Source organism: Hypomesus nipponensis, chromosome 7 (genome assembly GCF_054491055.1).
Source record: "Hypomesus nipponensis isolate SF chromosome 7, ASM5449105v1, whole genome shotgun sequence".
Taxonomy (NCBI): Eukaryota; Metazoa; Chordata; class Actinopteri; order Osmeriformes; family Osmeridae; genus Hypomesus; species Hypomesus nipponensis.
The window spans coordinates 6785491-6811806 of NC_140367.1; the positions used below are offsets into that span (position 1 = coordinate 6785491).

The 26316-nt window shown below is 45.6% G+C and overlaps 2 protein-coding genes across 5 annotated transcripts in view; both read right to left on the minus strand.

The window, feature by feature from the left end:
- LOC146276547 (fatty acyl-CoA reductase 1) overlaps positions 1 to 13113 on the minus strand; it is a 35381-nt gene extending 22268 nt beyond the window's left edge. The window contains exons 1-2 of one of the 3 annotated variants that reach the window (XM_084701618.1): positions 12965 to 13113; positions 1012 to 1283 (exon numbers count right to left, since the gene is read on the minus strand). In XM_084701618.1, coding sequence (XP_084557744.1) covers positions 1012 to 1200 — 189 coding nt within the window. In that variant the 5' untranslated portion in view covers positions 1201 to 1283; positions 12965 to 13113. Of the gene's footprint in view, positions 1 to 1011; positions 1635 to 12964 lie in introns of those variants that run through there. The other 2 variants (XM_084701620.1, XM_084701619.1) reach the window with 2 other exon arrangements.
- A 5936-nt stretch (positions 13114 to 19049) lies between these two features.
- The window catches only part of magi2a (membrane associated guanylate kinase, WW and PDZ domain containing 2a), a 120450-nt gene continuing 113183 nt past the window's right edge, over positions 19050 to 26316 (minus strand). For both annotated transcript variants that reach the window (XM_084701117.1, XM_084701118.1), the window contains 4 exons: positions 25788 to 26019; positions 25191 to 25334; positions 22684 to 22822; positions 19050 to 20209 (listed from right to left, as the gene is read on the minus strand). In XM_084701117.1, the coding sequence (XP_084557243.1) occupies positions 19422 to 20209; positions 22684 to 22822; positions 25191 to 25334; positions 25788 to 26019 (1303 nt within the window). In that variant the 3' untranslated portion in view covers positions 19050 to 19421. The remainder of the gene's footprint in view (positions 20210 to 22683; positions 22823 to 25190; positions 25335 to 25787; positions 26020 to 26316) is intronic.

Here is a 26316-nt window from a genome sequence, read left to right on the forward strand (position 1 = left end):
CTCCTCATCACTCTCTCTACCCACATCTCTCTCTTTCCCTCCTCATTTCTCTCTCTCCCCCTTCCTTATCTCTCTCTCCCCCTCCTCATTTCTCCCTCCTCATCTCTCTCTGTCCCTCCACATCTCTCTCTCTCTCCCTCCTCATCTCTCTCTCCCCCCTTATCTCTCGATTTACCCCATCATCCCTCTCCTCTCCTCATCTCTCTCTCCCTCACCATTCTCCTCTTTTCTCTCCCTCTCATTTCTCTCCCCATCTCTCTCTGCCCCCCCACATCTCTCTTTCCCCTCTCTCTCTTCCCTCACCTCTCCCATCATCTTTCTCTCTCTCCCCCCATCCCTAAATCCATCCCCATTCATCTGTAAGTTAGCAGGCTTCAAACATTTGTGAGTGAGTACTGAGAAAGTCTATACTAATTAATCAATGTCACTATGGCAACAGAAATAGAACTCAATTTTACAATAAACTGTACATTAATAGGTCATTTCTATTAAATCTGTCTGTGACATCAACCAGGTGAAGCGGTTAGAAGGAACAGCTTGCATCAGCATGTCACAAAAATCCAGATATGTAGAATCAGGAGCTGAAAGTTGGCAATGATCCAGTGGAAGACTAGACACACCCAATATAAAGTGGCTTTCTCTCCAAGCCCCTTTCATAATGATTTCATAATAGTTCACACCAGTACACAAAAGGGAGAAGATCCACTTAAGAATATTGATATTGACTTGTGGATGCCATCCTGGGACTTGTAATGTACCAAACTAAGATGCAACTCCACACAAAGTAGATTAGCACAAACTTTGGTGTACAAGATATTCAACTAATGATATTATAGCATGCCTTCCTGGTAGCCAGGATGCTCTGACCATCAACATACTGTTAGAAATATGCACTTCTGATCCATCATCTGCTGCTGCACTTTCTAGACGCGCTAGACATTAAAGCGTCCGCTAAATGAACAACACCTAACATGTATATGTATCAAACGACACAGGCATTGCCCTCCTTACCTTGCACTTCATCATGTCGCTGACCCTCTCCTGCATGGACTGGCCAGCCTTGGGCCTGACCAGGACGTACAGGGCCCGTACCTCGGGGCAGGAGCGCAGTAGCTTCTCCACCAGCACCTTGCCCATGAAGCCCGTGGCGCCCGTGATCAGAACGCTCTTGCCGGCGTAGAAGTCTGCGATGGAGGCCATCTCCGCGCCACGGCCTCAGGTCTGCTGTGGCTGCTGCTGCCCCTGGCGCTGTCGTCCTGGTTACGGCCAACACAAGAAGGCTTCTGGAGAGGGCGGAGGGAGGGAAGGGTGGAGAGAGGGGGAGAGAGACAGGGAGCGAGACGGTGACAGAGAGAAGGAGAAAGACAGCAGGAGAAAGAGAGAGGAGAGATAGATAGAGAAAGAAGGAAGGAAAGACAGAAACCGAGAGAGAAATAGGTGTTAGGGCTGTGGGAAAAAATACACACTAAATACACACTAAATACAGTTCTCAGAGAGTGTGTATCATCAAGAGTTCAACATAGCTCTACATAACCTGGCTGAGACTCGAGTTGAGTGCAGGGGACAGGGCTGTGCACAGACCGAGGTAAAACCTGGACTGTGTCGTGAGTCACACAGATACAAAGATAACACACACAAACACACATACACACACACACACTCTTGAAATAGTGAGCGTTGGCTGTCCTCTGACCTTCATCGGAGAGTTGGGGGAGAGTCACGGCAGGCATAATAATGAGATGAGTATTCATGACATCGCGCATAACAGGCCAGTCCCAGGAGATGTGGACTCTCTTCCAGGCTGGAGGGACTGACTAAAAGGATCAGGGAAACTCAGTTTCTAAGCCTAAACAAAGACTTTTGCTGCCTCATCAGTGCATAGCCAGGGTGTGGTGTTGGAGGTGGGCTCTTTTAAAGTGGGATGATCCACCGAAACAGGGGTCAGTTCAGTGGTTTGAACCTGTTTACCTGCGTGCGGACAAAACAGTGGGATACACACCTACCACTGTGACACCTACAGGGATAGGGTTGAGTGTGTGTGTGTTTGTCTTTTGCTTGACACAAAAGGTGAATGCATTCAGGACAGATCAGTCTCAAACACACACATCTTACACAGGGGGAAATGACTTCCAGTCACTTACTCTTCACCCTTCTTCCCTTTACCTCCCCCCGTCTCCCCCTTCCGTCTGGCTACGAGGATACACATGCCACTCGGATCCAAGATTGACGCGTATAAGAGCCTGACTGTATTTATCTACTTATACCAACTGATCCTCTGCAGCTGTGAATCACCACACCATTTGCAAGACCAAACTCCACAGTGATACCTGACATCACAAACCATAGCCTGGCACACCTTTTTAGGGACTGTAATCTATACCCCTATTTGTTAGAGAGAGAAAGTCAGAGACAGACATTGAGACAGAAGCAGAGAGAGAGGTAGGGAGAGAGAGAGTTAGTGACAGGGATAGACACACAGAGAGACAGACCCAGACTGGCATTCCTACCCATGCCCCATGCCTACTAACTTTGACTGGGCACAGTCCCTCCCATAGAGACTTAATTGAATCAATGCGGTTTCTAATGGCGGAGTAGGGTGTAATGAACTGTGTCTGGGTACTTGGGCCTACTCAATACAATTTATCAGCCTGAGCCTGCTGCACGCTGGTGGCAGACAGCCAGGGCTCATGTGAGAGATCCTGATGGCTACAGCACAGAACAGGCCACATTTGGAGACCAGCCACTAGCCCTACCTTCGGGCTTGCCCTCATTCCGTGTGCTCTGTGGGGACTGAAGGTGATTGGGACAACACACTTCCTGTTAAATCTCGTTTGTCATTGATTCTCCACAGTGTTCAGCTTGGACTACGTCTAAGTGCAACAGGATAGTTAGGTTAGCGACTTCACATTACTATTGATTTGTAAGAAGATTTAATAAACTACTAAGGAAGGGAATCTGTATAGGTGTTTGTGTACTAATGTAGGAGCAGGCTTGTGTGTCTGTGTGTGTGTGTGTGTGTGTGTGTATGTGCTAAGAGAGAGTAGGCAATCACTTCAAAGTGTCACTGGCCACTAGTCACTAGTGTATTTTCCTCAAGGTCTCTATAGCGTAGCTCCCTGGGGAGGAAGTAACGTAATGACCCTGCGATGAGTCATGAGCCGAGCCAGAGCGAGCAGCTCTGCAGTGTGATGAGGTCAGGATGAGGAGGAGGGGACAAGGAGCAGCTGGACAGGTGGAAGGGGAGGGGGAGCAGGAGGAGGAGGAGCAGGAGCAGGAGCAGGAGCAGGAGCAGGAGGAAGAGGAGGAGGAGGAGGAGGAGGAGGAGGAGCAGGAGGAGGAGCAGGAGCAGGAGCAGGAGGAAGAGGAGGAGGAGGAGGAGCAGGAGCAGGAGGAGGAGCAGGAGCAGGAGGAGGAGGAAGAGGAGGAGGAGGAGCAGGAGGAGGAGGAGGAGGGGAGAAGAGAGAAGAGGATGTCTCATACAAGAGGCCTGTCAGACTCTCCCCAGATACAAGCATCACTACTGCCCTTTTATTGGGACTCTGCAAATTGAATGAGCGCACAGAAGGACACTTTACGAAGCAGGGACTTTGACAATGTGTAAAGGTTACCTTCAAAAGTTGAGAGAGAATCTTATTGATGTAAGATACTGAAGTTCAACCAGGTGTTTAAGGCTTCAATACATCCTTTTATGAATCAGACCATTTATTTTAAGCATTACACGGTTTATTCTTTGTAGATAAACTCATATGTATTATCTCACTGGAGTCTTGTACATGGCATGCATGCACTGTTGAGAGCTGGAAGGCTGTTAGGCAGACATATGACTAGCTGCCTTATGGTTCAGAGTTAGCATGATGGCTGTTCTCTCACAGCCCTGTCCAACCACGCGAGAGATGCTTTTGCCCACTTCAGAGCCAGCCAGCCCTCAGAGCCGCCCCTGTGACTGTCACCACTACCACAGCTCTCAAACATATCACGGGGCCTCTTAATGGCAGATGACGACTTCCTGTCTCTGTTTAGCCTCATCTTGTGACACCACTCAGATAAACAGACAGAATAGCATGCTTGTCAGAAAGAGCATGCTTGTCTGAACTCGGTCAAAAGCATGTCTATGACATATCAGACACTAAATATCTTTCCAAATATGTGGTTAATTTGAGGTTAAATTTGGATGTTGGAATCCTAAACTAATCAGGATTGTGTGTTTGGTTAGAGAGAGAGAGAGAGAGAGAGAGAGAAAGGGAGAGAGAGAAGGGGGGGCTGTGTGTGGTTGCTCTGTGGTAACCATCTCCCATCTCCCCTGCTGTTCTCCTGGTCCTCCTGGTCCATGGAGCACAGTGTCTGCTGGAGGACAGAGGACTGGAGCTCCGTCCCCCAGAGCCATGGCTGACCTACATAACAGAGAAAATGCACACAAATATCTCTCTCTCTTTCTCTCTCTCCATTTCTAGTCTTTTTCTTTTTCTCTGTACCCCCCCCCCCCCCCACCACCACCACCACCACCACCACCAGCACTACTTCTAACCACCACCAGCACTACACACTAACACACACACAAAAAACGAAACACATGCAGACATGCTCGGACACACACACACACCTACACACACACAGTTGTGTCATACATTGATTGCTGCTTATTAAAGACCAACAACTTGTTTATTCACCGGCAGCCATGCTTATCTGAACTCTGAACTGCATTTGATTCTGCCTTTCTCATGCAAAGCAGGAATCCAGTGGCCTCTCCTACAGTGAGCTCAATGCACTTTCCATTAACGCCTCAGCATTCCATTACAGTGTTCTAGAACATCCGTGAGATTCCCCCTTGACAATAAACGTGTTCTTGGAGTGGTGTTGGAAAGGACAGAAACACACCCACACACACGCACGCACACACACACACACACGCACACACACACCAGGCCAGCCACAGTATTCTTCCCAGGTCACAGGCTGCAGCTTCTCCTCACCACTATGACTGGTGACCCAGAGAAAACGGGCATGGACACAAACGCTAAGGTTGACACACTGGATCTGCATAAGGGAGAAGCTCTCAGCTGAAGAGAGTTACTGTGGTAACTATTCATCACCATCGTAGTGCTGTCTGACTGTACTGACCCTTTACATTCCATATTCCAAAGCTAGTGGCTCAGCTAACTGGGCTTACATGTCATCTGTTCCCCTTACTAGTGGAACTGGCCATGCCAGCTGCTGCAACAGAATCCCAGTCTTAACACATGGGCTGGGGGCAGGGTGGGGGGGTGAATGGTGGAGCCAGCCAAGCATGGTTATGGTCGGAGTTAGTGACTCAGGATGAATACCTCAACCATATTGACCTATAATCAGAGCAGAATGCTACAGTGGAATTGTAATGAGCAAAGTAATTCAGGGTCAGAGTTGAAACCAAGTCCCCAGCACAACGGCCTGGTGAAGTCTGCTACCACAACGGGCATCTATCCGACGTAGCCATGCCAACGGCGACAGCTGCCAACCACCGTGCCTTCGGGGACCCGCTGACAAGAGTAGTACCTCCTCCAATAACCTGGCACCAGGCAACACCAGAACACAAGGCTCAGGACCTGGGCCCTGTGTACGAGCACAAATATCCTACCATCGCAGACAAACTGTCTGCCTGGTGGTGACTAATGGACCACAGACAGAACACTGCTGTGATGGATGAGACAGTAGATGAATCCTGATCATTATCATGACGAGGGCATGAACTGTGCAAGTGGTTGGGTAAACACCATCCACCTCTCCCTCTGTGGAACGTTCCCCCGGCGTCGTTTGTTCCCAGATCCAGACAGAGATCTCAGGAAACAGACCTGCCACAGGGAAATTGGGCTTCTTCTGTTCTATATGGTGCAGTGTCGCCTAAGGGGGCTGAGGGAGGGGCATTAGCCGGGTCATTAGATTAGCACATTCATTCTATACAAATGACTCCATTAGAGAAGAAAAACTAATTGTATGTGACTTGTTGATGACTAATGGAAGACAAATTAGTGAGGGGAAAGGGAGAGCTAGTCAAGTTGAAGATTTCATCTGAGTGTGTGTGTAGATGTCCAGTGAAGGTCAGAGAACTGGTCTGAAAGAGCAGGGCTTCCTTTTCACCAACCTCTAGTGTTCTTATATTCATAGTCGGACACTGCTATACATTCCAAGCAGTTTATGCTGTGTCAAAAACAACCCCAACACACATGCACATACACACACATATACAGCATACACACATACTTTCCCCATGCAATGTTTCTGTTCTGCACGGTATCGAGGCATCTGATAATATTGGCTGATTACAATAAATAACATCAGCTTTGCACAGTAGAGGGGTTCAGCTCTGATTATTTTATCTGGTCTTTAATTTAATTTACAAGTCATTTATTTTGTACAATTATCTCTCCCAGCTTGGAGTAAAATGTTTTCTTACTATCAGATGTGTTTAGTGCATGTGTGCGTGTGTGTGTATGAGTGAGTGTGTGAGCATAGGTGTGTGTGTGAGTGTAAATGTGTTTGGCAATGCGTACTGTTACAATATCTCTGCTATTACAGACATGCCGTTGGAGCAGCTGTCATGCCTGAGCCGGTTTAATGTGGCGTCAGTTTACTCCGGGTCCAAACCCACACTGGGTCACAGGGATCACAGTACCGTCACCTGAGCTGGGATCGGCTCTGATACCACACTGTCAGTCAGACAGACACACCACATGGCGTGGTGCCATAGTCTCTCCAGGAGAGACAGCTACCATACTGTACAACTTCTGGTCTCTCAAACGAGCCTCTTGATTAAGGAAAGCCTGGTCAAACATAAAGCTTTAGATGTTGCCATTAGAACCATTCGGCAAAGTAAGGTTAATGTTGTCTATCGTATGACATTTATCAAATTCCAGGAAAGGATTTCAGTAAAGGCTTCTTGTGCGGTCATATTAATACAACATTATGGAACAGCATGGGAAACACACCATGTAATCCTAAATAAACACATTGCATGTGACATTATAGAAATCCACCAATTTTACATGCTTGGCATTACAAGCCGGGCAGGAGCAAAGCCATTAGCAGGCTAGATAAGGGGTAGGAGGAGATGTGTGTGTGTGTGTGTGTGTGTGTGTGTGTGTGGGGGGGGGGGGCAGTCAGCTGTGACAAGCCCCTGCTGAGCCCTGCAGCATCCAGTTCTTAATGACCAGTTAAGAGTCAGCCATTCCCATGGTGTCTGCCCGGCCTATTCTCCAGCCTGGCTCACACACCTCAAGGACCTGAGAACAAGCGTCATTGTGTAAAAGTGATTGAGTCTGTTGTTTGAAGCCCCCTCCCACCCCCAATTTCAGACAGGGCCAGTGGACCTCTGCTGGCGTGCGACCCTCCCCACTTCCCGCCCCCCTCCCCTGGGGGTCTCACCTCCTAAAGTGAAACAGTTCAGGATGGAGGGGAAGACATGGTTTAGCAGCCCACTGACACTGATGTTACCTGCATGCCCTCTACGATACTCTGAAACCTGGGGAGCTACATCAATTTTGAATGATACCCTGCTCTGTCCTTCCACCTGTACTGTATGCTATCCTCTGTCTGGTTTTGGGCTGAGAGTATCAGGGAAGCCCTATCCAGGGCCTACCCACCTGGTGAAGTTTTAGAGTGGCACTCCACACATGATCATGGCTGCATGCTGTGCAGTGTGAACACACTGTGACTGTGTGTGTCTGTGACTACATATAACAGTATGTTTAATCAGCTATTGAGTGGGCAGATGGATTACAGAGAACAGGAGAGAGGAAGACAAGTGCGTAACACTGTAATCTGCTCCCTTTCACATATCCACAGTAATGACGATCAGGTTTATTGGCTGCCAGCACCACTCCATAATTAATCCCAAGGAGGTTAGGTGTCATGTGGGTATGCCAGTCATCCGCTTTCCATATTGTCTAGACTTCGAAGTTAGTACAGTTCCATCAGGGTCAGTAGGTTTGACAGCAAAAAGCATTGAAGTTGCATCAGTTGTAACTGCATAGTGCAATGGTGCGTATTTTAGGGAGTTGCACACAGATTACGTTTGACTAGAAGATTAAGGCCTATACCAAAAGAGCATGATTTAACTAAAGCATTTGGACCCAAACACCCTAATCTCACCAGCCTGCCTAAATTCCACACACATGAACATTCTGGAACATCCCATAACCCCCCCCCAACACATACAGAACATACGTCACTATCTCATTACAATGTATAGTACCGTGGGAGTTAGCACCTTTACACACCCTCTGGCTTCCAGGAAGTAAAGGCTCTGTAATGAAGCAGTATGCTCAGAGGAGCAGGGAATCTGGGGCAGGAGTATAGAGGTCTAGCTACTGTTGTTCTTTTCATCCAGGATGGGGGGGATGCAATTAGCTAAGGCCTGTCTGCTGGGGACAAGACCCAGCTGGGCATCCGGGGAGTGGGTGAGGGGGAGGAGACTTGAGGCCACTTCACCACTGTAAACAACAACAATAATTCTATTACCAGATCACCGACATTGTCTCATGTGATCTGGATACTTCCTTTGGATCCTATGATGGTGTAATGGGATATGATTCACTACTGAGATACTCCCTAGAATAAAGATGGCAGGCTGGTTGGTAGAGGGTGAAGGATGCATGTAAGGAAGGGGAATGTATCTGTATCTGATGGGCTTGGCCTAATAGTCACAGATCAATCCAGGACTCTGGGTAGTTCTGAAATCCCCAGGCAGTGAGGGAGGCTGGGGCAGCCCTGACACTAACATCCCTGGTGAGGAACATCACCACAGGCCCACTGGGGAAGCTCTATCGCTTCTCTGGTAGAATCTAATCATTTTAATTGTGGAAATTCTAAAAAACAATTTTTGTAATTTGTAAAATACAGTCAGAACTGTCTTCCCAAAAGGTAAACAGAGAGCTGCCTTGTATAAGGGGATTATCATCCACACACACTGGGACACTAGTTATACAATACTGCACCTGAGTTTCTAATAAGAGGAAGTGACTGTTTGCAAGAAAGACAAAACAGAATGCAGTAGCAAGCGAAAAGTTACAGCAGGTTAAAACAATATTTCTGAGCCAACAGAACATATAGGGAAATGTGTGAGTGCTGTACTATTTTAAGGCAACTGGAGTGAGGCTGAGGCATTGCCATTCTGATTACGTGAATGCAGCATCTGGCCTGATAAAAATAACAGATTAGACTGTTCCAAGGTCAATTAGAATGGTGTATATGTCATTGGGGGATATAATCTTACTTCAATACACAGTATCTACACTGTATTGAGCATACAGAGGCCCACATGCAATGTCATTTAGGTGCATTACTGATGATCTCAGGGCATGCAAGGTTGCACTATTAACATGCAGCCAATATATTATGCATTCCAGTACTTTATATAGTAGCTTTGTGTGCTGGTGCATCACAAACACCCAAGATGTCACAAGAAGTCACTTTACTCTCCTTACATCTGCTTACAATTGTAAGGTTATTCTTACCATAGGTTATTCTCAGTTGTTAGGTTAATTATTCAGTATTATATATATATATATATATATATTTTTTTTTATCATTACCAATTTTACACACATATTAATAAGTGTAGTAACTCTTATAGGCCCCTAGGGATTGCTAAGAGGAACAGGACCGAATAATTTCAATGTACCTGTACTTGTTACAAATTGCAATAAACTGAACTTGAACTTGAAACTAGTGTTCTCGATTAAATACTGTAGGCTCCAGTCTTCCATTGCTTCTTTCATGCCTGGACTACAATGTCACAGAGACAGTAACATCTGTACTATTACCTTTCTGAAATCTAGTCAACTGACCCTGTCCTTGTGCCTAGGTAATCACATAGTCACACACGCTCAAACCTATAGCCACAATATCCCCATTAACCAACAGGCCACAGCAGACAGGAGAGGTATAAGAGAGCAGTGTTTATAAAGGAGGTAAAGAGGCTGGTGATGATTCACTAACATCAAGCCTCATTTGTTCTCCCTGTGTGGGGAACTAAATGTTTTATGATGTCCTCCTATCCTATCAGTGTATATCGGGTTACCCCGCTCCCAAAACAATCCATCCACTCCCACAGCCCTGGCTCGCCCCTCTCTCTTGCTCATTATACTGAAAGCAGTGGCACTCGGAGCTGACGCAGAGGTATTGAGGGCCTCCGGTGAGAAATGTCCTGCAGGTGTTAACAGAGCACTACCTCTGCTTCATTCCATGGCTGGCTGTGAACTACACAACCACATTGTACTGAAATTTCACCATCTGCTTCAGTTCAAATTGTCCTCACTGTAGTTTTCCACACACATTCTGATTCTATTGTTCATACAACTCCAATTATTGGGAGTCAGGTGGCTGAGCGGTTAGGGAATCGGGCTAGTAATCTGAAGGTTACCAGTTTGATTCCTGGCCATGCCAAATGACGTTGTGTCCTTGGGCAAGGCACTTCACCCTACTTTCCTCGGGGGAAATGTCCCTGTACTTACTGTAAGTCGCTCTGGATACAAGTGTCTGCTAAATGACTAAATGTCAATTTAAATGTACTGGTTCCAAAATGCTTTCTGAATACAGTCTTTTTAGTGGGTGTTTAGTCAGACGGCAGAGTCAACATTGCAGAAATGGACTGAAACATGACTGAAACAGGCTGATCAGTGAGCCAACTTGTCCCCTGATTGCTCGGAGAAGGAATAAAGCACCAAATAAAACAAACTATGCAAAGATGTGCTCAACACATCACAACAAAAAGAAAGATCGAGCTCAATTCACATTACGTGAGGAGAATCCTAATAAAGATACAAAACAAGAAGAAAACAGGCTCATGCAATTCCTCTCAAAGGGAAACGTGTTGCATATTCAATGTGTATATTTAATGATGATTTAGTTCAGTGCTTTATAAAGAATGCTGTTACCGTGAGCGATTGCTTTAATAAGAACAGGCCTGGTCTTCACTCCATGCAGAGAGCTCTGTGATGCATCAGGTGGTCGGGGCTTAATGAGCTTCATTTTGCCTCATTAGCTTAACGTCCGGAGATGACCTTTTTCCACCAATCACAAAAAGTGCATTACAGTAGTCTCTCCTTTCCCTTTTTCCATTGGCCCACATTATTTATTCATTCATTAAGGTTAATGGCCTCTCTTGTGGTTGGACAGCCAGGATTTGCATATTCATCAGCTAGGTTATGACCTTTCTCCTCATGAATTAGCCAATCCTTCCCATCACCTTAAGTGTCTGTAACACTATGTTTCTTTCTTGGGTTGGGTGTCATTCACATCTTTCTATGTAGTGAGAAGGACACGCCTGACATTCTAAACAGGTAGCCTACTCTACGTCTCTTCTCATTGGTGGAAGACAGGCAGCACACCTGTAGTACACTTCCAGCGGATGTATCACCCAGTTGTCACGTGCGATATCATCACAGCACAATACAACAGAGCAGTTAAATACCATTTACGATGGTAATCATCATAGCTGCATTCCCACACATGCAATAGAACTAAACCTTTAATTGATACAATTACTAAGGGTTCACACAAACCCTTTTTGTTGCCATAAGGTGGTTTTAAAGACTGGCCATGAGTTCCCAGAATGGAGGAGGCAGGTCTGTTTGAGACAGACTGAACTGAGGCCGCTGGCTGATGCTCACAGTCACTGCTGTCCCATCATGCCTCTGTGCATGCCAATGGGGGGGGGGGGGGGGCGTAGTGCCGGGAGGACAGCACCGGCAGGACCAAAAACACATTTACTCAGCGCTGAAAGATTTATGACGCCTTTAAAGCACCCGTTGCTCAGAGAAAGACAACCACACTGGGAGAGCAGGAGCACAGGAAGATGATTTGCAGGGAGACAGAGGAAGTGAGATATTTAATGTGACTGATTTGGCCTCACCCCATTGACAGAGGAGGTAGAGTAGAGGTGCATATTGACACTCCAGAGTAAGGAAGAAGTTAACTCAGACTTTAGCAGATTAACTGAAAGTACTTACTTATGGTCCTGGACCACATACAAACTGAACTGAGTGAGGGATTTAGCAGTGCTCAGTGATGTGTCAACTGCCGTCTCTTGCTTAACCTTATCAAGATATAGCATTGGCCACCTGCCAAAATGAAATGATTGCGTAAGGCCTCTACTTGAGTAGAAGAGAAAGAGTGAGGAACAGGAAGAGAATCAATGAGGAAACTTGATTGTGGGCAAAATAAAAGCTTGGAAATGGCCCACCTTTTGATTCTCGACACCTGGATAATTTGCACATAATAGCAAATAAGTTATTAAATACAACGGTTGTTCTAATTGTGTACAGCCACCTTCCTCAAACCACAAGAGCCCAAACTTGAAAAGACAGTTCGTGCCAGATGAATGGTCCCATTCAGCACGCGGCTTAGAGACCACATCCCCGACCAAGGATGTTCAATGATTGAGCACCCGCACAGATTCATTCCACATACACAGAAAGCAGGGGGAATTATATAAAATGACACTACTCTCGTTCACTGTATGAAGTTGGAATATATCATCCTTGGATTACTCTTTATTATTTGTAAACCGGTTGAATGTAGTCATTTTTTCTACTCAATAGACAGCACATTCAAAGGTTACAATGAACAGAAGCGCATCAGCTTCGTTCGAGCGGGCTGTGCTTGCAGCTGCTGGGTACACTACCGCGACGTCTGGACCAGCCACTGCGTTTATCCCAGACAGCTATAGCATGCAAGGAAGATATTCGGGAGGAATGTGTTCTTACAAACAACAAAACACTAAATTACCATAATATCGAACGTAAGATATACAGCAAACAAGTGTTTCTTTTTCAGTTCCTGAACGCTGGCTGGATGCACACTCACTCATGTCAACCAAACACCCCAGCACATTCTTCCAACCTGGAGTCGAGTCTTTATTTTAACCATTCCCCCCCAAAAAAATACTTGGTTAATATTTCCAAATTCAAACCATAAATAGTTCTCTCCTTACCTTTACCATAGGTAGAATTCCTTATTATTTATAGTGGGCTGCTGCGTTGGGATCCGGTGCCGACAAACGTGCGCCTGTCAATTGAGGACTGCAGACTTGCTGCTGCCCGTCTCCCGGTGTGGAATACTTTGACTGTAGCTAACTGGCTGCTCTCATGTAGAGAGGCAACGTGGTACTGATGATATGTCAACGAAAGCAATCAGCGGGGCTGGGACATGTTAGCCTTTTACACGGCACACCTTTTACGCACATAACAGGTCCACTTTTTTCTGTCCAATCGCCTGCCCAAGCGTTTTGGCATTGGCATTAGCATTCCATATGTTGACTTCTTACAGTACGTAACAGAAAACGGTTAGAACGAACATATTTCACTGGCCAAGGCTTTATAATCATATTTTGTACAAGTAGGCTACATTCTTCATTTATTTACCTGACTTAAGACATGATTTGCACTGCTTCTCTCCTGGTGAGTATTGGCCACAATTTGAATATCAAATTGGAATTTGATATTCATAGTTTAATATTGCTATAACAAAAATGATATACAATTGTAGCAAAAAGCATAGGCCTAGACATTTTAAAGAACACTAGTAAACCCTTAAAACTCAACCAAGTCTATTTTTCATTTGAAGGAAAGCTCAAACATTTTTATCGTGTCCTAACAGGTCCACCTGTTCGACAGACCAGTTTGTGTAGCATAATACATTTCAATGTTGCTCTTAAGTTGCAAAGATAAAGGATAGGGCAGAACCTTAATCTTATGAGTCATGAAGCAAGGGTTTGGTTGGTATCACAATATCTATTTGCACATCATACGAAACATTCACAGGATCAAATACAAAGGTGATTCCTTATTTTCCTGCATGAAACAAATGAATAACCTCAGGAAAATGTTTCCCTATTTCCTGTTGGTGTGCTTACTGAGAGAAGCGCTTTTATGATACACAATGTGAACGGTTGGAGAAACAGGTTTAACACGAGTGACAGGGTGGAGGAGAGCAGTTCAGATAAAGATTACTCATTCAGACAGTATGCATTTGTCTAACAACTCTAAAGGTTTATTTTGTCCATGTGGAAAAACAAAAAGTAGACACTGACCGAGTGCTAGCCCCTAAAACAGATAAAACACAATTTAAATGATGTCAAGAGAAATAAAAAGAAAATGGACAAAGACATGCATCCAGTCATTTAAGTCCATAGTGATTCATCCACAGGACGTGCTGATGTCACAGTGGTGATTCGTCACAGCAGAAAGAGACAAACTATCCCAGGCCTGTTGACTTTCTACACTTGCCCACCTTCAACCAGGACTCAGAGAAACTAAGGTAACACATACAGAGATAAAGAAATAATGGAAGCGTTTTTCTGATCAAGAAGACTGGCCAGGCCTGCTTCAGATAACCTGTTTCAGATACACTGATAAACTACTATAGCTTTATGCCCAATGCTAAATGAACTGCTTGTAGACTCTTGTAGAATCTAAACGAGTGGAAATTTATTTCCAGGTATAGATAAACTATAAAACACATTTTATAGATAGGACACTATTTCTGAGAGGAAGTTCTTTGACACACATTTATGTTAGTGGTTAAAGTCTTCCATCAATTTTCCACCTTTCATCGTTTGCAAGGGAGTGGTGTGATTTCAAAGGTACAGACAGAATGGAAAAGGGTACATGCATCATCGCCTCACATGATTTGGAGTGAGAGACGACTCTCAGTCATTCAGGGGAGGCCTTGATGCTGGGAGAGAACCTTGGAATTTCTAAACAGGATTTGCATTATCTCTTGTTGAGAAAGCATTATCGAAAAAAAAAAGATTTGGTGTACTGTACATACCATTCCTAAGCTTCTGGTATCTGTCTTTTATATTTTTGGTCCTTTCGGCTTTGTTTTGTTTTTTGATAGTGACAGTTTGTAGTGAGAGAGAGGAATGGAGAAAGAGAGGGGATGACATGCAGGGAATTGAATAGAAATCCAGAGAGCTGTGGTAAGGAATTAGCCTACGTGGTATGCATTCTACCAGGTGAGCCTCCAGGATCCACCCAGCTTTTGGTATCTCTCACGTCAACAGCAAGAATGCACCCTAGCTGCATTCTTATGTCACACAAACATTTATTTCAAGATTTGATCTGTCTCCTTTCTTTTAAGTTTCTCTTCTCACAAACAAGAGTGTGTTCACAAGGACTACCAGAGGACGGTTAGTTGGCTAGTCATAGTGTCATTGTCTCTGTGGAAACAGTAGTGCAGCCAAGGATTGATTCTCTCTTCAGCAGAGATCCACAGCAGCAGCCCCACCCAACTCCAGCCCTGATCCCAGACCCAGCCCCAGCCTCGCTCCCAGCCCTAGCCTCACTTCCACCTCCCCAGCCTCTGTCTGTCTGGAGGCTGTAGTGTTCTCGCTGTTATCTCCTCTGCTCAGTGTCTGTCGGACACACTCACTGCTCTGCATACATATCCCTCATTAGGCCTCAGCAGTCATGAGGAGAGAGGAGGACTGACACCCTGCTTGCTTACTCCAGGCGACACACACAGCCTGCTAGTCTGCACCAGATATTCAAAGTAATCCAGCAACAACTTAAAACCAGACTAACAAAAACTTAAACGAAGATCCCTTGGAATATGAAACTACTACCTACTACTCATTCCCTCTAGCTGCTTTGAATCGCTGGATGAGAAGTAGAATGAAAGATGTCTGGATGAACAAACCAAAGGCAGCACCCGTGGTGATAAGCAACGTGTTCTCTCCTTATGAAGATTAAAGAGGCTCAGAGCGAGACCAGACAGTGGGTACAGACAGATAGAGACAGCAAGAGTGTCTGGGACCAACGAAACAAGGTCGGGACATTCCTTATCCAAACCTGCTCCACTCGCGCTGGTAGAACAAGAAACAGGAAGATGTGATTTTTGATTGTATCACATCTGTTTAGGTTACAATGCGCCAATCAGAGATATTAACCTGGAGTCCCCGTTGTGATGAACACAGAGATATGGAGTATTTTGTGTCTCTTTATTGTATCTGGGGTCTGAATGTCCTGATCTGACCTTCAAGAACAGTTTAAATATTGTTAAGACTGATCTCCTGAAGGGAAGCTTTACAATTATATAATGATGTTGTAGTTTAGAATGAAATGTGGTTTGGTTGATTAAATCCCTTACCTAGAACAATCATCAATGTACAATAGCTTTATAACATAGTTTTGAGTTGAAGAAATACTGTCAGGGAATTTATGTAAGAAAAAAAAATCTGTTATGAAACACTGCAAAAACACATGTAAGTCTATATCGCCCCCTCATGGACAACATGAGAAAGTGCACAAATATGATATCCACAAACCTTTCCATGGACAAATGTAGGCAAAAATGTGTATATTTATCATTATTCACCAGTAATCACATTAGTCTTAATGTTCCCATATTAACATACAGGAACTTGTACAGGACTTATAATTAAAGATTTTCCCAGGGCACAACTCAGCATTTTTGTAGTTCTTTGTGTGGTACAATTACAAAAATGCAGAATTGAACTGCTCCTTCTGTTGGCTCTCTGGATGAGCTTATTTATCATGACACAATGTTAGACATAAACCCCCCAAAATCATATCACTATTAATCTTTTACACTGCGTCAAGATTTTATTTGACAGCATTTCAGAATATCATACAGTAAACAAGATTTCTGCAAAAGTTAATATATCCATAGTGTTGCATTTCATAAAAATAGTTGCTCACTTACAGTCTTTGTGACTATCAGTAATACATTGAGTCATATTTATAGAGAGACAGCTGTACAAGATCAACACAGCGCTAACACTACACAGTGATACCCAGCTGCTAGGAGGAGTGGGGAAGGGGTGGGCGGGGTCACACAAGTGCCGTCTTCAACACACTCACTTTGCAGATAATATATATGTGTATACGTCAATCTCTTTTATTCCCATGACATGACGTCGTGGTGGGCCTGATGGAGACAGCTCAGTGGGGGACAGTGGAGAGAGGAGGGCCACACCTCTCTCTTCTTCATGTCTCGGACAGGGGAGAAGGCAGAGTGTAGGGGATGTGCTCCACGTTCGGACCCCGTTAGACTCCTGTGGCCCTCACAGTAAGAAGAAATTGGTCCATTGAAGCCTAAAGCTGCTACCTGTTAATCCAGAGCACAAATGTTCTTGCCAATCCTCTGTATGAGATTGTGCTTTGATTTTATTCCTCCTGTAATTACTGATTACATTGGCTCACTGAATTACTCCCCTTCCTCAATCTCCAGGGAAAGATAGATAGAGATATATAGATAAAGAGAGGGTGATAGATGAAGAGAAATACATATTTATAATATATATATAGAGAGAGAGAGAACGAAAGAGAGATAGATTGATTTAAAGAAAGTTAGTGAGTGTGATCATAAGAATGATGTGATGAAAATTACCACTCAGAATTTACTGGCATCAAAAAAAGAGGAGAAAGGTGTGATTACTCCTCAGTGATTTTCCTCCCTTCCCATCAGAGAGATCTCAGGTCATAACCAGATCACTGTAGTCTTCCCTTGTTTCTGTGCACATTGGGTTCTTAAGAGCGACAGATGAATTAGCCTGAGGCTTAGTCATTGCACAGACAATGTGACTCTGCAGCATGTGTGTTGACTATAAGGGGAAGAGATTGGGCCTTGATGGCACTAAACTGTCAGAAAAGTTGAGAAAAGTTCATTGGTAAGCAGTGTAGGAGTGAGACATACACAAATGACTGTCGCCGACTGAGAAGTTAGAATCACTTGAGCCGAGCCTTGAACAAATATAGAGAATTTGTTTCCAGACTAGCATACATGCATATGTAGAAATGAAAGAAGATGAGAGAATTTCATATATATCTTCTGTAAACTGGGATCATTAGGGTAAGTTACACACTGATAGACAGATGTGAGCTATGGATTTTCTTCTGACAACCGGGACTGAGTCTCACTCTAACAATAGCCGCACTAAAATTACTAATGTATTTTTTTTATTTATTGTTTTTATTTTAACTTCCATACGTTCAGTTCAGTGCAGATACTTGACACCATCTTGTCTGAGATGTGCTGACACATTGTTTCCACATTAAGGTCCATAAACAGTTCTGCAACAAACACCAACATAACTCAATGGGAACTGTGACAGGCCTTCAATCTGTCTCTAATTGCACAGCTTGGTTTGTCACAAAATAAACACTGTGCCATCGGTGGGGCTGGAGACTGTACTCATTAAAGTGAAACAAGAAAAAACAAACACAGGACATAAATGTACTTCATGGTACCATGAAGCTGGACACTGACGGTAATGAGATAGCAGCCTGTATCGAACCGCTCTGTCCTCTGTGCCCCTTTCCAGTCATAAGGCACACTGCCCTAATGTCCCATGAGCCTTCACTTCTTCAGGCATCCACTGAAACAAACCTCTGTAAATTGCTTTGTTTGTGAAGCACAGTGAGGGAAATCGCCTGTGACACAGCCACAGACTGATAGCTCAAGCTCAAATGGAGCTCCACTGCATTCTCCACTGCAGTCTACAACAGTCAGTTGTTGTGAAGTGAATCCACACACACACACACACACACATCCACATGATGTAATCAAGGTCTGGACAGGAGAATGAAGAGAAGAATGTGATAATAAACTCTATGTTCCTTAGCTCATTTAGCTAGCACACGCCAAGTTGCAAAACTACCATCAACCCATCTAGGTATGTTTACAGATGATCTTATTTACACGATGTCCCACATATTCACACTCATATAATATATATCTATATTTCCATATCTTCTGATAGAATATACAAGATATTCAGTTCTGGTTCAGTCTCGTTTTAAGGCAAAGTTCCATAGATGCTTAGTAAGTACTCATGTCACCTAGTTTGTCATGTCTTTCTCTGTCTCTTCAAAAACAGGCAAGCAGTCTTCCACATTCCTTTTCATTAAAATAGACTTCGTTGTATATATAGATATACCTACTGTATTTTAAAAAACTGCAGTGGCAACTGACCGTGGTTTAACCATCAGTGGTTAGATTTGCATGGAGGTCTTTTGGTTTTTCATGCTTTCTGGGGAGGGGGGGGGGGGGGGGTTGGGGGGTTGTGGGTGGGTGATTTAGCACTTCCAAATGAAGTTCCTGTGTTCAGACACCCCGCACTACAAGCACAGAACCCTACCATGCTACACACATTCTGCTCATTTTTTCTTCTATATTTTCTTAGTTTTCTATTCAAAGTTGATGCTCTTCCAGCTCTTAAGGTGGTGGGTGTAAAATATCTCTCAAAATAACTTAGAGTACAACAATATAAATAAAAACGGTTCTCTAAAAACGCATGGAGAGATCCCCCCCCCCTCGCTCTTGAGGTCTGGGGGGACACCAGGGCAGAGAGGGAGAGACAGTGGGGGGGGCACAGAGAGGTGTGACCTAGCCTGGCCTTTACCAAGGGGGGGCCAGCCATGCTGTTATCTGCTCAGAGTGGATGTGCCAGAGCGCAGTGTGCTTGGCAGCTTATCAGACCCGGGGATCTTCCAGGGCCCTGGAGAGACGGTGACCTTCGTCCCTGGTCCGCTGCCCCCGCTGCCGGTGCTCTTGCTGGGGTGGCAGGACCGGCTTTCCCCCTGGCTCCTCTCGGGCTCCCTGGTCCAGGGCTTCTCCTGGGCCAACTCTCCATGCTGTGCTGCACTGCTCTCTGGGTGGCTGCTGCTGCTCTGGGCTCCACCACTGCTCCCATTCGAGTTAGTGTGTGAGGGCTTGGAGCCTTTGGGGGACTGGGTGAGCTCTCTCTTCCCACTGAGGTGGCTGCTCTCTCCGGCCTTCCTCTCCTTGGATCTCCCCCTAGAGCTCTTGGAGGGCCTGGGCTCCCCCGGCTGCTCCCCTCCCCTCCCCCCTAGCCCCCCCTCGGTGGCGGGCTGACCCTTCGGACCGCTGCTTCGGCGGGTGGACCTGCCACCCTCCTTCTGCTTGGCCCGGCTGCTCCCATTGGGCGGGCCGGCCGCCCTCCTCCCCTGACTGGTCTTATCCGGATTTAGCGGCTCGGCCTTGCAGGGGCTCTGGCAGCGCTCCGCCTTGCTCTCTGGCATCGTCGGCCCCGCAGGATCCCGCTGAACCTCCAGGGGCGTCTGGTGAGCCGGGTCTGAGGATGGGGTCAGATGAGATGATGGCGATGGCATGGACAGGCTGTCAAGGGGCAGGGCTACTTCCGACAGGCTTGGGGAGGCTGTAGGGTGAGCATCCCAAGGGGAGGGACTGTCTGCTGGGACCAATAGACACACAGTTAGAGGTGGGAGAGGACAGGGTTTTGACCAATCATCAAACACTATGTTTTACATACTCTGTAAAAAAAAAAAAAACATCACAACAAACATGCTATTCCTTGAGGTAAGGAGGTCAGGGCAGCAAATGTGAAACCAAAGCTTCACAGTTCACTTACAGCACGTCACACAACTTTTCTGTGGAATAAATCTAGGCTCTCTCACTCTATCTAAAGCCCCAGACCATAAGGACCATAGGGCCAGGGAACAGAAAATCGAAAACAGGTTTAATGGAATGGATGATGTGCTAAATAAAGTGCTGCTTTATCGTGGTAGAAAACCTGTGGGTCTGCTCCTCTCCCCGGCACTGGGGCCTTCAGTAACTAACCACCGCAGCAGCTGAATCCAAGCCCTCAGTTCCCTTGAGACTACGGTGCTCACCACGCCTGTTAGCTCCCCTCTCTGCACTGCAGAGCCTCTCTTCCAGGGTCAGCATTCCTTATCAATACAGTGGGCCGGGGGCAGAGGTCAAGCTTGCACCGTGAGGCATCATTAAAAGAGGAGTCAGAAGGGCTCGTGTTTGGAGTTCTCACTGTAGCTAGCAGTCAGCGAGGGCACCTGGTGCTTTCTAGAACGCCCGAATTTCACACCGACTTATCCTTGCAGGCCTCAGCCTCTGCTCGGCACATTGAAGTGACACCCTGCCTCCTGTGGCCACGATGTGGCCCAACGAGATTGTGAGTGTCTGCCTGTGTGTGTGTGTGCCTGTTTGTGTGTATACGTGCCTGCATGCGTGGACGTGTGTGTGCGTGTGTGTGTGTAAGAGCTGCCTGTGATCATCACACGCTGAGCTAATGCCTCCTGTCACCTCACATACTGCTCTGGTCTTCTAAAGGGCACCACTGCACACTGCCTGTGCTCTTTTATAAAGTGTACAGATCATGCTGCCTAGATCCCAATGCACAACACACAAACAAACACCCGCACGCAAACAATATCCAGCACCCCAAAAAAACATTGCTGTTTCTTTTAAAACTGATCAGCATGCAAAGTGTTCACAAAGAACAGACTGCGACCACTGTTGCAACATACAGAACTGTAAACACTCCCACTTTGCAAATAAACATTTATTTTCCAATAAAAAGGCAATAAAACACAGAAAACATGCATTTTACGTAAGCTATTCAGGCTTTATGTACAATAACTGTTCTGGGCCGGAACACACACACATGGAGTTGATATGACAAATGATGTTGAGTGATTAAATATTTTGTCCTCTAGCTGACCGCACTCTTGTCCCTCTGGTCCTATATATCACAGCTTTATATCTGTCTGGGAAGGTATTACAGAGACCGAGAGAGTGACGGGGAAAGAAATAGAGCTAAACCCTTGTCACAACAGGCTCTGGGATAAGTGAGTGAATAAAAGAGAGAGATAGAAGGATTAACAAGAGAGAAAGAGGGATAGAAAGAGAGATAGAGGGAGATCAATTTATGAAGGTGGCTGTATATTACTGAACTGTACAATCATCTGAATATTACACGGGGGAGGGGGGGGGGGCGGGGGGCTTCAGCACTGGACGTGACTCACTGCCATGGCCGTGTGTGTGTGTGTGTGTGTGTGTGTGCATGTATGTTTACACATTATGGTTTAATGACTGGGCTGCTATTCCCCCGAGCTGGAGAAGAGTCATAAAGAAGGTCCTCTAGATTCAGCTGGCTCCATGCTGGGCTTTCCTGAGGGATATATCTGCTGCCATGATTGATCCTCAGAGGACACTGAGGCTGAACTTGTACTGCCATGTCTTATATAATGGATCAGTGTGTCAAAGACTTGAATAGGGCCTTCCTAAGTCTATGACTAGGCCTTGCTAGTTCCAGCACCACACCGAATCACAGCACAGCACAACACACCAACACACCCAGCACGCGACTGGTAGAAAAACACATGCAGATCTTTCACAAACCGTGTCTTTAGAGTGGCCCATTAGGAAGAAATAGGGGGAGCCATGCTTGTCACTTTTCATGCACATGGAGAGACTGGAAGGTACCATTCCTAAAGGAGGGGAAGTGACAACCTGGTGCAGTCATTAGGGTTAAACCAGAGGCCTTGAAATGGAGAGTTACACTACAGTTAGTCAAGAAACAAGAGATTTACCAGTAAAAGAGACAGTGACTTGTTAATCAGTGTATTAACTACACATACTGTAGATAGTAAATAGACAAAGAAAAAAGAGAATATTTTCAGATTTTAAAGCAGAGTAGTGTCAATGAATAGACTCAACAAGAGATGGACAGCAAGAGACAAAGAATTAAGAAACTCAGTCAACAACAGACATACATAGAAATGAGTGGTCCTGATATTAAAAAGTTGATTCCAAGTTAGACTGAGTACTGTGAGAGTTACATGAACTATGTAAGACTTATCCCGGGGGTTGGGGAGGGAAAGAGAGAGTATTTTTTATTACACCCACCATATTCTGGGACCTGCCCTGTGCCCCTCTTCAGGAGCAGACGAACACGACGCCCCCCTGATTTGATGAGCTCGATGGCCCGGGCGTGAGTCATGTCTCTGGTGGTCTCTCCGTTGATCTCTATGATCTGGTCTCCCACCTAAGCCGACATTGAAAGAGGGAGAGAGGGAGGGAGGAAAAGAGAGAGAGAATGAGAGAGTGGAAAATAAGACAGAAAGAGATAGAGAGAGGGAGAGACAGAGGGAGAAGAATAGAGATAGAGAGATTGCGAGAATGAAATTGAGAGACAAAGAGAAAAATCAATGAATGTTTTCTTTTCTACCACCAAATCATAAGACGACAAATACATGTGAGGATCTCCAACCAAGAGCTACTCTGTCAGCCTAATGTGTGATGAGATCGCCCGCCTGCAAACAGATGAGCAAATTACAGAGGTGCTTGCAACTTAAAGTACAGGGCAAATGATCTCTAGGCAGGTTTGGAGATGTGCACACCCGCCACATATTAAGCATAAAATTAACAAGCTTCATTTATTGTGGATGGCAATTTATTAGGATCAATACGGAACCATAATTCAAACAGGACCTATCAGCCAGTGTAAAGCTCTAATCAGCATTACCACCCATGAATTGGATGTCAGTTGTAATTAATTTTAGCTGCAAATTTGTCCCGTCATTCCAATGGAATTATGACAGACTTTGCTGTAGGGGCTTTGCGATCAAGAAAGAGACTCTCCTGAATACCAATGTCCTGCTCTGAAGCAGCCCAGAAGCCCTGAACTAAACATGCCAGCCGGCCTAAATGTCAGTAAGTTAATTTAATCTTCATACTTATAAGGACCTCACTTCCCAGGTCAGGACCCCTCTTGGACTGCATGTGTAAGGCTCTTGGCTACCATCAGATGTGAGACATTCAACTAGGTTTATCTAACATTGCAAGAAAGGACAATGTGAAGAGATAGTTTGAGACTGTCGATGGTAAAAGGTAAATATGTGTTAATCCAATTCCGGGGCCTTCGTAGAGGTTTCTCCTCCAGCAGCACCCCCTCTTCTTCAGACAGCCCAGAGCCCAGCCCAGCTGGGATGTTTAGCGAGGTGATTCCAAAGGAATCAGAGCAGTGACTTAACCACCTGAGACAGCCAGCCTGGCCCCGTTCACTCCTGTGTTGCTGTTTGATGATCCTAACTCCTTACCTCAGCCGAGCCATTCATCTGGCAGGGATCAAGGTTCACACTGCCATGTGAACACAGCTGGAGCGTGGCTCTGTCCGCTATTAGGAACATAATTAATCACCCCTCCGGTGTTGAGACAAGGCACAAAGACAGAAAGAGAGAGAGAGAGAGAGAGAGAGAGAGAGAGAGAGAGAGAGAGAGAGAGAGAGAGAGAGAGAGAGAGAGAGAGAGATAGAGAGAGAGAGAGAGAGAGAGAGAGAGAGAGAGAGAGAGAGAGAGAGAGAGAGAGAGAGAGAGAGAGAGAGAGAGAGAGAGAGAAAAGAGGAGAAAGAGAGAGAGAGAGAGAGGGAGAGAGAAAGAGAAAGGGGTGCATTTCCATCCCTCATCCCCAGTTGGCTAACCTCGGGAACCAGGCTGCCGAGCAGCGTTTACCTCACCATAGTGGCAGGAGAGCTACGGCTCCCCTGGGGCATTTCAAACACATTATCTGTGACAGGTTCATTCCAGATAAGAAATGTACAGCAGGACTATGCTATCCGCCAACAATGGAAAGATTTGGGGGGGAAAGGGGAAACAAAAGACAGGAAGGGAGGGAGAGAAAGGGATAGAGAGAGGGATATAGAGAGGCAGAGGGAAAGAGAAAGAGAGAGGCGTTTGACAGTATGGAGATATACTAGATACGTCAGAAGATATGGAGAGGAGCTGCGACAGCCCGGACCTTTAATCAACTTCTCGGTATTGGTGAGGCTAAGTGAGATCTCTATATTTTTTGCCGGCAATGAAGTGCAATAAAGTGTTCAGAGCGTGACAGAATGAAAGGATTGCGAGTGGAAGAAGAAGAAAGTGTGGAAAGAGGGAGGATGGAAAGCACGCCATCCTAAATTTGTAGAGTAATACATTTATACCTAACTTCGGAAAAGGTCTCATTCCACAGACCATGACAGCTGGATCTATCTCTGCAGAGAGCAGTAAAGACAGTACTATTCCTACCCAACATAAAGAAGCATGGCTAGTTCCAGCAGACCTGCTCCATCTGAACACTGAAAGGAGTCTCATATATTTTTGATAACTAAGTTGAGAGGGGTTTCTGCGGGAACTCATCAGGAATCATAACAACATAAATCCTACACGCACTCAGGGGACATCCCTCTCTCAATAATTTTACGTGAGGCAGATTAGTTTCATACAGGGCTTAAAATTATAATTGCAATCTGAGATAATCATCTGACTATTACAGTGAGATTTCCCAAACGATGTCAATGAGTTTGGGAGCTAGCTGAGTGCACTGAGAAAAAGTTAAAGATCATAAACAGGATGTGACATGATCAGACTTACCCTCATTCGCCCATTGCGGATGGCAGGACCGTCTTCCGCCAATCGCAGGACAAAAAGGTCCATCTTGTACTCCCGCCCCCCACGGATGCTGAAGCCAAAGCCCTTCATGCTCTTCTCCAGCTCCACAGTGAAAAAGTCAAAGTCCTGATGCCGTCAGACAACAAGGAATACAAAACCAGAGTCAGATGGCTGAGCGGTGAGGGAGTCGGGCTAGTAATCAGAAGGTTGCCAAATCGATTCCCTGCTGTGCCATATGACGTTGTGTCCTTGGGCAACGCACTTCACCCTACTTGGCTCGGGGGGAATGTCCCTGTACTTACTGTAAGTTGCTCTGGATAAGAGCGTCTGCTAAATGACTAAATGTAAATGTAAAACCATGGGGAGGCTAAACATGTTAGCAGCCATAAGATCATTGGTGGTCATACAAAAACCTATAACAGTTCCAAGCAAGAGATATTCATCTCAAAAAGGCAGAACCTCTGCCACGGACCTAGAGACATGAACTATAGCCTTCATTTTGAGCACACAAACATGTACAACTTAGTATATGGGATCATCCCCAATCCTGGGTTAGTATTTAGTAGGAATGGGATGTACCTGTAGTTGTATCTGTGGCTGTCTGTAGTCAGGCATGGGAAACTGCCTGGGGTCTGTAGACAGCTGTCTGTAGTCCATCAGAGGGGGGTGTCTGTAGTCCAGCGTGGGCGGCTGGCGGTAGTCTGCCACCGGTGGGTGTCTGTAATCCACCGGAGGCTGTCGGTAGTCGGTAAACGGAGGCTGCCGAATGTCTGGTTTCACATCCTGTCTGGCTTTGACCTCTGACCTGTAACTGTCAAACCAGTTGGAGTGAAGACAGTCGTCGGGGGGAAACAGTTGGGCTTTCCCACTAAGCTGTCAGGGTTTCACATGGAAACGTCCCCTGAGAGGAGGGAGGGGGGTTCAGGGGACGGTGAAGGTGACCCTATATAAAAGGCTGATCAGTGCCAATCTCGCTCGCCTGTCATTAATAGATGGGTTGTTCCAGTCTCACTGCCTTTGTACAGGGTCCCAGTAGTAGATAAAACATTCGATTTTCTCGCCACATGAAATGTTGATGGAAAACAAGTCCTTCAAAGAGTGTCAATTC